At 44.3% G+C, this 12,236-nt stretch overlaps 1 protein-coding gene across 1 annotated transcript; it reads right to left on the reverse strand.

Moving 5' to 3' along the window:
- Positions 1-5,592: 5,592 nt before the first annotated feature.
- clec3ba (C-type lectin domain family 3, member Ba) lies at positions 5,593-12,025 on the reverse strand. Its single transcript, XM_041184558.1, has 3 exons — positions 11,881-12,025; positions 8,922-9,020; positions 5,593-6,597 (listed from the first exon to the last, which is right to left on the reverse strand). Exons 1-3 carry the CDS (start codon positions 11,987-11,989, stop codon positions 6,197-6,199), a joined length of 609 nt encoding a protein of 202 aa, XP_041040492.1. The 5' UTR covers positions 11,990-12,025; the 3' UTR covers positions 5,593-6,196.
- Positions 12,026-12,236: the final 211 nt, after the last annotated feature.

The following is a 12,236-nucleotide window of genomic DNA, read 5'->3' on the forward strand; positions in this document are numbered from 1 at the left end:
GTGGTGCATTTTGGTCATAAGAATAAAGGTGTCACATACGCTTTGGAAAATAAGGTAAGTGAGTTAAGGGACAGGGGAGGGTACAGATCACTTAAAACAGCAACAGAGGCGAATAAAGAAGTAAACAAATCTCCGGAGTTCATTTCTATTGGGATAGAGTTGAAAAGCAGGGAAGTTATGTTAAAAATTTATGGAATTTTGATTAGACCACACTTGAAATACTATGAACAGCTTTGGTCTTCTTATTTAAAGAAAGGATATAGAGACACTGTAGAAGGCACAGAAAAGGTTTACTAGACTGATGCTAGAACTGAGAGGTTATACATGATGAAAGGTTTGATAGGATAGACGGAGAGAAGATCCTCCACCTTGCAGGGAAACCAGAACCAGGGGCCATATATACAAGATAAGACACTAACAAACCCAATAGGGCATTCAGGAGAAACTTCTTTATCCAGAGAGTGGTTAGAATGTGGGCCTCATGACTAAACAGAGCAGTTGAGACAAATAGTACAGCCAAGGGGAAATTAGATAAACAGTTGAGGGAGAAAGGAAATGAAAGGATATTGGCAAGTTATATGATTTGGCAAGAAGGTGGCACAACGAGGGGAAACATGAAATTCCACTTAGGTAGAAAGATTGGAAAAGCAGAATATTCTTTAAAATGTGAGAGACTGAGTGGCAAATGTTGATGTTCAGTGGATGTTTGGTGTTCATGCACACCGCACACACAAAATTAACATATAGATAGAGCAAGCAGTTAGAGAGGTAAATTATGGGTTAATCTTTATTACAAAAAGGTTGCAGTGGAAGATTAAGGAAGTCATAGAATCACAGAATCTTTACAGTGCAGAAGGAGGCCATCCAGCCCATCGAGTCTGCACTGGCTCTCTGAAAGAGCATTCTACCTAGTCCCATTCCCCTGCCTTAACCCCGTAACTTTGCACATTCTCTATTTTCAGATAGTAATCCAATTCCCTTTTGAATACTTCAATCGAACCTGCCTCCACCATCCTCTCAGGAAGTTTGTTCCCGACTCCAACCACCCTCTGGGTGAAAACATTTTTCCTCACATCAGTAATACTCCTTTTGCCAATTATTTTGAATCTGTGCCATCTAGTTCTTGATGTTCTCTTGAGTGGGAACAGTTTCTCACTGCTTACCCTGTCCATACCCCTCAGGGTCTTGAATACCTCCATCCAGTCTCCTCTCAGCCTTCTTTTCTTGAAGGAAAACAGTCCCAAACTCTCCAATCTATCCTCATAGCTACAGTTCTTTATCCCCCAGAATCATTCTTGTGAATCTCCTCTATACTCTTTTCGATGCCTTCATATCTCAACCATGGTGCCCAGAACTGGACAAGTACTCCAGATGAGGCCTAACAAGTGTCTTATTACAAATTCAACATTACCTCCTCACTCTTGAACTTAATGCCCTTATTAATAAAGCTGAAGATACTATATACTTTATTAATTGCACTCTCAACATGCCCTGCCATCTTCAATGACTTATGTACACTGAAGTCCCTCTGTTTCTGCACCTCCATTAGAGTTTCTTCCTTTATTTTATACTGTCCCTCCATATTCCTTTGGCTAAAATGAATCACCACACATTCCTTGCATTGAACTTCATCTGCCACTTGTCTGCCCAATCCACCACCATCTCTATGTCTTTTTGAAGTTCACTATTATCCTCATCACAATTGCTAACATTTCCAATCTTTGTATCATCTGCAAATTTTGAAATCATGCCCTGAACACCACAGTCTAGGTCGTTAATATCTATCAGGAAGAACAAGGGTCCCAACACTGACCTCTGGGGAACTCCACTATAAACCTTCCTCCAATCTGAAAAACAACCATTTATCGCTACTCTCTGTTTCCTGTCACTCAGCCAATTTCTTATCCAAGTGCCTAATTTCCCTTTTATTCCTTGAGCTAGAATTTTGCTCAAAAGTCTGTTGTGTGGCACTGTTTCAAATACCTTTTGAAAATTCTTTTATGTCACATTAACAGTGTTGCTGCAATTATATAGGGCTTTGGTCAGACAGCACATGCAGAACAATGTTAGTTTCAGTCTCCTTAACTAAGAACATTATACTTGCAACAAAGGTTCACTGGATTGGTTCCTGGGAGGAGAGGCCTGTCCTATGAGGAGAGATTCAGTAGAATTGGCCTAGATTCCTTAGAATTTAGTGGAATGAGAGGTGATCACATTGTAATGTATAAAATTCTTAGCAGGCTTGAGAGTATGGATGCTGAGAAGTTGGAGAGTCCAGAACTAGGAGCCATAAGGGGTCAGTCATTTAGAACTGAGATGAGGAGAAATTTCTTCACCCAGAAGATTGTGAATCTTTAGAATTCTCTATCCCATGGGGTTGTGGATGCCAGAGCATTGAATATGCTCAGGACAGAGATCGGTAGATATTTGGGTAGATATTTGGGCACTAAAGGAATTAAGAGATATGGGGAAATGGTGGGAAAGTAGTATTGAGTAGAAGATCAGCCATGATCTTATTGAATGGCAGAGCAGGCTTGAGGGGCCGAATGGACTACTCCTGCTCCTATTTATTATGTCCTTCTAATATGTCAGTGAGGTTAGATGAAGCGAGGGGGAGCTAGTGTTCAGCAGAAACACTGCCATGGTCATGTTGGGCTGAATGGCCTATTTCTGGGTTGTAAAGCTACCTAAAGAATGGGCACATGTTTACAAGCTATTTTTTAGCAGTGAACCGGCAATTTCACAGGTAGATTCTGGATTTTGAAAATTTCTAATGATGCCTTCTCTCAGTTTTCATTTGCTTGAAACCAAACCTCACAAATGCAGTTGCTCAGTTCACCTATTCCATTGTACAACAACAGTTTATATTTGCATAGTGCCTTTTAACGGGAAAAGACATCTCAAGATGCATCACAGGGGGGAAAACTGACACTGAGACAAACACCGAGATACTCTTGAGAGGCAGCCAAAAGCTGGGTCCAAGAAGGTGTCTATCATGGGGGATCTTGAGAGTGAGGTCAAGAAATGGAGAGGTTTAGGGAGAGAATTTAACTACTCGAGTTTGATGTTCTGCCATCGTTTGGAGGGTCTTTGCTGGTCAGTTTATCAAGTCGATTCAAGTTCTGATCTATTCTGGCTTGGAATTCCTTTTCTGCCAGGTGAACAGATTCTGGCTCTGCCTTCCCTAATCTCCCCACGTGGACCTGAACCTCATAGACCTGCTTATTTTTGGTGTGGGTAGAGCTCAGGGCCCAAGCAGTTGAAGACATGACCACCACTGGTGGTGTGGATGGAGGAGAGGCCAGATTTGGAGGAAGGGGTGGTTTGAGGGAGTGTTTATTCATTTCTCAATTCCCGAAGCAAGTGGGAGGAGTCTAGAACTGTGGGTATCATTTCAGATTAAGGAATCGCCCATTTATGATGGAACTGAGGAAGAACTTCTTCTCTGAGAGGATCATTAACGAGGGGAGAAGTTGGTTAGTGGTAATATCACTGGACTCTAGAGGCCCTGGGTTCAAGGGTTTAAATCTCACCACAGTAGCTGGTGGAATTTAAATTCAATTAATAAATATGGAATATAAAGCTAGTCTCAGAAATGGCGAGCATTGAAGTGGGGTAACACTTCATAAGATTTATATTAGGACATGTATTAATAGTTGTACAATAGACAAATGTAGTTATGAGAGCTCTTTCTAGGCATGATGGGAAATATAACCAACACATAGGAATGATGGATATATAGCCAGCACTGCAGGAACCCAACTAACTATCACAAGACATAAAACTTAATGACCTTCACAGGATGGGTAAACAAATGTTAGGGCAATAAGAGCACAGAATGGGAGGTATTAGATGCAAAACATTTCCTAGTCTCCCAGTGAAGTAACAGAGGACATCTGCAGCCTGAATAATTCTGCTCATTAGGTATGTAATTGGAGGTTGTACTAGGCAGTATAGTGAAATGTGATAACTAAAAGATTTAAGTATGCTACGCAGCCTTTGTATCAGAGAGACACCCCGTAGAATCTGAACAAAAATAAAAATATCTGGAAAAACTCAGCAGGTCTGACAGCATCTGCAGAGAGGAACACAGTTAACGTTTTGAGTCTGTATGACTCTTCAACAGAACTAAGGAAAAATAGAAAAGAGGTGAAATATAAGCTGGTTTAAGGGGGGTGGGACCAGTAGAGCTGGATAGAGGGCTAGTGAAGAATCAGGCTGTGTCCCCCCCAACAAATGCTTGTAAATAAAGTCCTTTGTAACTTGAAGCTTACAGAATCGAGAGTGGTAACAGCATGAAACTATCATCGGTTGTTGTAAAAACCCATCTGGTTCACTAATGTCCTTTAGGGAAGGGAATCTGCTGTCCTTACCTGGTCTGGCCTAATGTGACTCCAAGTCCGCAGCAATGGGGTTGACTCTTAACTGCCCTCCAAAATGGCCTAGCAAACCATTTAGTTCAAGGGCAATTGGGGATGGGCAACAAAAGCTGACCTTGTCAGTGACACCCACATCCCATTAAAGAATAAAGAAAAAATAATCTTTGAATTCTCTATCCCAGAAGCAGTGGAGGCTGAATCAATGAATATATTCAAGGCTGAGTTAGACAGGTTCATGAACTATAGGAGAGTCAAGGGTTATGGGAAACAGGCAAGAAATTGGAGTCAAGGCCAAGATCAGATCAGCCATGATCATGGCAGAGCAGGCTCAAGGGGCTGTATGGCTGACTCCTACTCATAATTATGTGTTCTTACTGTGTCTCCATTATGCCAGTAAGAATTGTTGTTGGAGTTTGAGATGATACAACATTTATTATTAATAAATAAACACGAACAGAAAATGCCAGAAACATGCAGCAGACCAGGGACCATCTGTGACTTTTCATCAGAACTGGAAGAAGTTGGAGATGTAACAGGTTTTCAGGAAGTACAGGGGTGGGGAAAGGGGGTGGGGAGGAGGGAAGGAAGGAAAGAATGTAAGGGAAAGTCTATGATAGGGTGGAAGGCAGGAGAGATTAAATGACAAAAGGGTTGATGCTGCAAGGCAAAAGAGGGTGGTGATGGGGTAGGTCACAAAACAAAAGATGGGTGTGAATAGCAACAGCAAAAACCATTATTAGCATCCGCTTTCCAAGAAATAGGAGTAGTGGCTATGATCTGAAATTATTGAAATGAATATTGGCACCGACTCAAAAGGTGAGACATTGTTCTTCGAGATTGTGTTAAGCATCACTGGAACATGAGGACAGAGGCCAACCTTTATTAAACTGTGATTGTAACCTTTGCTTATGAGGAACCTCGTTAAGTAGAGAAAACTAAAGTTATCTTATGTTGTGTGGTTTTTTCGTTCCTTGAGCAAATGCCCCTGGCGGGGGAAGCGGAGTCCATGAGGGAGGAGGGTCGGGGGGAGAGGGGAGCACCTCCACCTGTTGCACTTGTGACCTGCATCCCTGCTTCTACTAGTGGGATGCAAAGGGTCGTTTGGCCGATAGTCATGGAGATATTCCAATGCCCCCAGCACTCTGAACGAAGGTGTTTAAAAGTCTCCCTGAAATGGAAGGAAACTGGACGGGAATAAGATACAGCAACTTCATTTTTGTATGAATGGATTTTATTTCTGGACAGAACAGTAGCATGCATAGTGTGTTTACAACCGTGCACTGCAAGGAAACTGGACTAGCCTCAAAGCCAAGCAAGCCGTGAACTCCTGAGTTTACAAACATTCCACACCGAGGGCAGCATTGAGGACTGTATGTGTGCTGGAGCATCAAAGTGCACTGGCATTGAGAGGTGGGAGGGCCATTCAAGGGAGGCCCCACCCCCACCCTCCCCACCCCACACCCGCCCCCTACTCAGCTCAGATCCTGATCTCCACCACACTACACACTGAGGCACCAGGTGGACCCCCTTCCCCAGGGAAACACAAGGGACAGGGGTGGGGGTTCCATCGGGCTGCATCCAGCGGTAGCTGCGTGCGTGATTGGCACAGATGGCATCACAGGATCAAGCTCCCTACTCTTCTCTATCTTCTCCAAAAATCCTGATGGAAGATCCAGAATAGATACAACCTGAGGGAGTTGAAAGTCAATGATAATCTGCACCACTCACAAGATATCTTCTCTGAAACAGTAACTCATTAAGCATCAGTAGCATAACTAAACCAGTCAGGCTATACTTGAGGAGAAACACCAAAATGCTTAAGGAATATTAAATTGACAAAAGTAATTCTTCTGAAGCCTACAGGACTCGTCAAACCACTTGCCAATGGACAGACCCGACAGCGCCACACAGTTGGCCTTTGTACCACCATCGGGCTGCTTGGTGATTTCCATCTCCCAGTTGGTGTAGTTGGCGCTCTTGCTGGTTACGTCCATCCATACTCCCTCAACCGCGATGTCGGTCACGCCGACCCAGATGTTGTGGTCCTCTCCCAAGGTCGTCCTGGCGTAGTCGTACAGAGCGTCATTCTCGTCGTGGTTGTGGGGCGTGCTGAGAGTGCCCCCATGCAAGATGCAGTCGTCAGCCGCCTCGTGGAAGCTCTTCTGTCCAGCCATCAGCAGGAAGCACTTCTTGTAAACTTTCATACCTCTCAGGCACACTGGACAGGGAATATAGGGGTTGGAATGAGTTACTGATACTGCAGCGACACATTTCCCAACACTTAACGTGACTTGAGTTAATTTGGACGGAGGGCTTGTTTTGTTTGCGACCCACCAATAGCAAACCTATATATATTGTGCCATGTCTAGTTGCCTTAAGGTCATTGAAAGTCAACCCCATCATGCGAGACCAACTTTAGGTGGCAGCTTCCTTTCCCTGAAGGACTTTCATCAACTAACTGAGTTTTTACAATAGTCTGGCACATGTTATTAATTACTTTTCTGCTGCCACCTCAGGAGTTATTAGAATTATTGAATTCAGTTTTATTACTTGCCACCATGAAGTTTGAGTCCAAGTTGCTGCCACACTACCACAGCCACCAGGTAACCACATCCAACGACAGAGTCAGAAGAGATCTCACTGAAACATGTAAGATTCTAAAGGGGGCCTGACAGAGTAAATACTGAGAGGATGTTTCCCTTCGTGGGGGAATATAGAACAAGGGGACACAGTTTCAGAATAAGAGGGTCTTCCATTTAAGATGAAGATGAGGGGGATTTTCTTCTCTCAGAGGGTCATTAGTCTTTGGAATTCTCTTCCCCAGCGAGCAGTGGAGGCTGGATCATTGAATATGTTCAAGGCTGAGTTAGACAGATTCTTGATTTGACAAGGAAGTCAAAGGTGACGGAGATAGGCAGGAAAGTGGAATTAAGATCAGCTATGATCTTATTGACTAGTGGAGCAAGGTTGAGGGACTGAATGGTCTACTCCTGCTCATTTCTTCTGTTCTTATGTAAAAATCCAATTAGATATTTCAGACTGTAAAGAATGGATTCTCCTCTAAGTTGGAACACTGGGAGATTTCTTTTTTGTGAGGTTCAGATCATGGGACAGCCTGGTAAAACCTGACTGAACTGAAAGCAATATCGACTGAAGAGAGGAACATCTTTGTTCATCTTTCAGTAAATGATCTCTCCTGTCTTCCTCCTCAGCTGAAGGTGTTGGCCCCTTCAGGAATACAGTTCTCTGAGTGCTGGACTTTCTCATACTTTATCCAAGTGGCCATTCTTGTTCTGTGCCAACCCAGCCGTCGATGCCCCGATTTTAAAATGGGGGAAGAGGGGTGGGGTGTTGTGAGTGAAACCTGAAGCAGTGATTAGGGGAGTGCCAGTGGTGGGGGCTGGTGGAAACCCAGATATGTGGAGGCCTGGCCTCATTTCCATAAATTCCCCCAGAGAGACCTACCTGAGCCCAGTTATGTCCTTTTTGCAGTACTGAGGGTGCAGTTCAGGAGGAATTTGTTGAGCGGAAACAGCAGCCAGGGACCCGTGGGAACAGTCACTGGCAGTTGGTTGGGTGGGTAGTAAGGTGGAGGGGGGAAGGGGCACCAGAGGCTATTGTGGGAAAGCCTTTGGCAATGTAGGCCCCAGGCTTCCATGTCAGGCCTGTACCAGAAGAGCACATTTTGACCACCAAGAATATCCAAATCAATACTCCTCAACCCACTAGCCCCACATTCACATTTTCCAGTGCCTCCCCTTACAAGAATACTCTTGAAGGGGCAGGTAGAGGTCTCCAATCCTACATGACCAGCTGGCAAACACAGGAGCATGTTGTCCCAGCCATGATCTATCCAGCCGACTCCCACCAAGCTTCTACTAGGAACAAAAACAGAAAATTCTGGAAAACGCTCAGCAAGTCTGGCAGCATCTATGGAGGGAGCAACAGAGATAATGGCCCAGATCTTCTAGTCTCCCAATGGTCAGAGACCAGACGTACCCCAGAGGATGTGCTATGCGACCTCTTGGAAGTTCCAACACAAGTACTCTGTGAGAATTGCCTGGGAAGTTTCAACTTCCAATGGGCAAGCCCCCTGCATCCAGAACAAGTCTCCAACTCTGAGTTAGAGTCGGAGATTTTGGATGGTTCCAACTTGCTTACCTCACTTCCCAGATAGTTATCCAGGAAATGTTAGATTGAAACAAAAACTCTATCTAACTCCTGGGTAACTATAAAACTGACCACCCCCCCAACTGTCCGCTGAGCACCTCCCCACACCTGACCCTCTGACTCCACCCCTACCCTCTGAGAACCCTGACCCTCCGGCCCAACCGACCTTCTGCCTCCCCCACCAACCCTCCAACACCCACCCCAATAACTCCAACTCCCCAATGGGAGGATATCCTTTCTTACGTAAGGAGGCCAAAGCTGTCCACAGTACTCCAGGTGTGGTCTCACCAATGCCCCCATACAGTTGTAGCAAGGCTTCCCGACGTTTATATTCCATCCCTCCCCCCCCACCCCCCAACACCCCCCCATTACCTGTGTGCAGTGCCTGGTTCTCCTTCAGTAGGCTCACCTCCTCCAAGATGTGAGCAATCTGCTTCTTGATGTCATCAATCATATTTAGTGTCACCACCGCTGAACAAAGGTGAAGAAAATGAAGTGAGTGGTCAGGCCTCAAAACGCTGAGTATGAATAAAATCAGTCTAAAAGTGATGACAAAACCAGCCAGGGAGATCAAGGAATTGTTCACCCACAAAATACAACTGATACCAATTTGGTAGTACAGAAGTTAAGCACTGCTAAAAAAAAAAAGAGACATGCTGTCAATGTTGCTCCCTCTAAAATTTGGCATTCTTACATCTGTCCTGATGAGTACAAGACGAAAAACTTCGACAGCATGTCTCTTTTTTTCTGTAATAGTGCCAATTTATTGCTCTCAATATTCCTTGGAGAGAAACCTTGTGGCCCAGAGACTCCACTTTAAGGCAAAACCAGTGCAAAAGGCCACAGAATTTCAAGCACAAATTGTGTTCAATGTAACTTGCTTTACCGTGACCCATTGCGCATGTTTTAAAAAATATCATGCTGCAAGACAGCCCTGCCCCCTAAAAATGCCATGCCACCCCCAGCATGAATCAACCACCAGGACAGGTTCCTGCTATTTCCACTCACTCATTGTGGGCCTACAAGTCTGCTCCAAAAATTGAACTGGTTCCTTTAAGCACAAAGACACTAATAGACACATTTTAAAAGCTTTTGAATATATTTTTTTTTAATTTAAATTGACTAAGAAACTGAGCACACCAATCTAACTAGTCAGTGGTTCTGAATAATTTATTTTATTCAGTTATTTAAAATTGGGGTTACTCACAGATAGTGAGCTTGACATGCTGATTAATATGCTTAATTTTTTTACATTTTGATCTGCATTAATCAAAATTTACCAAGTTACCACTCTTAAATATATATATATTTTAAAATTACCATCTAAGATGCTGACCGATTGTGCTGTTGAGCAGCAGATTTTGCATTTGGCGATATACAGATGAGTTTAAAAGGAAAGGCGCTACATAAATGCAAGCCTTGCTTGTTGAAGGTTCTTACATATCCTCCTGGAGAGTTTTGAGTAGGGGCCATGCAGCATTGTCATTATATCTCTTGGAGTTTCAATATTGAGGCAAACACATACAAAGGAAGAACCATTTGAAAGTATTCTGAAAATAATATCGGTCAGTGACTGGTCCTTTATTGAGACTGCCTCGGTTTTACCCCTGACGCGTGACATTTCTTACTCGGGTGAGGTTGAGTCAGGGGAGGGGATATCCGGCAATGTGACCTGGAGATCTGGAATCATTTCTCTTTGGGTGTGTCAACCAGCCATCAGTTAATTCCTCCTCCCTTCCTTCTGCCCAGAAAATGGCACATGGTCCTGGTGTCCCAGCCCCACAGCTGCCCTCCCCCAGTCCCTTCCCAAAATTTGCATCCCTGACTCGCTGCACGTCCTTCCAATGAATGCTAGCAGCTATTTGACTCTGGTGGGCATTGCAATTCTGTCCCTGCGCTTCCACAGCCAGGGGTGGTGGAGGGTGGGGGGGGGGGGGGTGCAGGTGAAGCTGGTTGTTGCCTTTCCCTATTACCACCACAGCGGAGGTCCATATAGACCCAGGTCTCGCTACATTGACCCCGAAGGTCTGTGCGGCTCTGTACTGTGCAACAGATTGGCAACAGATCACCACCACACTCCACTCTTCCTTGGAATGAATATCCACTCAGTGCTCCATTTATAAATGACATTGTGTGTAGCACATAATTGCAACCAATGAGAGCTTGTATTGTGCTGATTAACTCCACAAAAACCCAGAGACGTGAGCACATCGATCAAGGCTGACACTCCAGTGTATTGCTGAGGGAGCACTGCACTGTCAGAGGTAAAATTTTTCAGAAGAGAAGTTAAACCGAAGTCCCATCTGCTCCCTCAGATGGATGTAAAAGATCCCACATCATCACTGCCTCAATGTGCTGCTCTAAGTCAATGGATAAAAACAAAAAACTGCGGATGCTGGAAATCCAAAACAAAAACAGAATTACCTGGAAAAACTCAGCAGGTCTGGCAGCATCGACGGAGAAGAAAAGAGTTGACGTTTCAAGTCCTCATGACCCTTTGACAGAACTCAGTTCTGTCGAAGGGTCATGAGGACTTGAAACGTCAACTCTTTTCTTCTCCGCCGATGCTGCCAGACCTGCTGAGTTTTTCCAGGTAATTCTGTTTTTGTTCTAAGTCAATGGATCCTGTTATAATCTCTTTTCTGCTATCGGTTCACTTATCCTTTCCTTGAAGTGTTCTATCTGTTTCATGGAGATTATATAAATTCATAATTGAGAACAAGTGACAGCATGATTACTAATAATAAAAATGCAGTTCAGAGTGGCATGACCACAACCAGTACACATGTTAGTACAGTTTACAGATCAGATGAACATATTTATCTGTAATGTATAGAGAGACAAGAGAACTTTAAGCACAGGAGACCCTTCCACTGCCAATGAATTCCTATATAAATGTCCTAGTTTCATGAACAAACAGGTAGAGATGTGAAATTTTATCACACGGTCCTTTGACAAGCATCTTCTGCATCAATTTCTATTCTATTAAATCCCACATTTATTTCTCTACTCTCCCTCCTGTCCTGAAAATAATTGCTCCACAGCCTCCTCTTCCCCCTCCTCAACTAGTCCCCTACTGAAGCTCGCATCTCTCACTTGCTGCGAGTCCCTGCGGTGAATGACTGCAGCTATTTGACTCTGGTGGGCATTGCAATTCTGTCCCTGGGCTGAAGTCAGCTGTTGCCTTCCTTGTTACTGCCTCAGCGGAGGTCAGCACAGACCCAGGGCTTGAGTCTGTCGACCTCTGTGTGGGTCAGTAACTGTAACCAACGCTGGGCAATCGAGGGAGCCTACACCTGCTCTAAGCAAAAGGACTAGATCACCGGTGTACCTTTCTTTAGGGCCGCATTCTTCCTTGGCTTGGTATTGGGTGACTGCTCATGGGTCGTCTGCAGGAGATACAGAACCAAGAGCACGAGGGAGGTTCCTCTCAGCTGCATGGTGTTCAAAGCAAGTGGAAGGACTGGGAGCAGTTCTACCCTGATTTATCCGAGAAACTGCAAAAAAAAAACACACAGTAATCAAAACCTGATGGCCAGCTAACCCATCCAAAGAGAAATGATTCCAGGTCTCCAGTTCACACAGCTGGCTGCCAGGCACACCCTCCCCAGATGTATCCCCACCTGCATCGGAAACGTCTCACATTAGATACCATCTTTCCATAATCATCTCTAAATTAAAAACAAA

This window comes from Carcharodon carcharias, chromosome 3, assembly GCF_017639515.1.
Source record: "Carcharodon carcharias isolate sCarCar2 chromosome 3, sCarCar2.pri, whole genome shotgun sequence".
Taxonomy (NCBI): Eukaryota; Metazoa; Chordata; class Chondrichthyes; order Lamniformes; family Lamnidae; genus Carcharodon; species Carcharodon carcharias.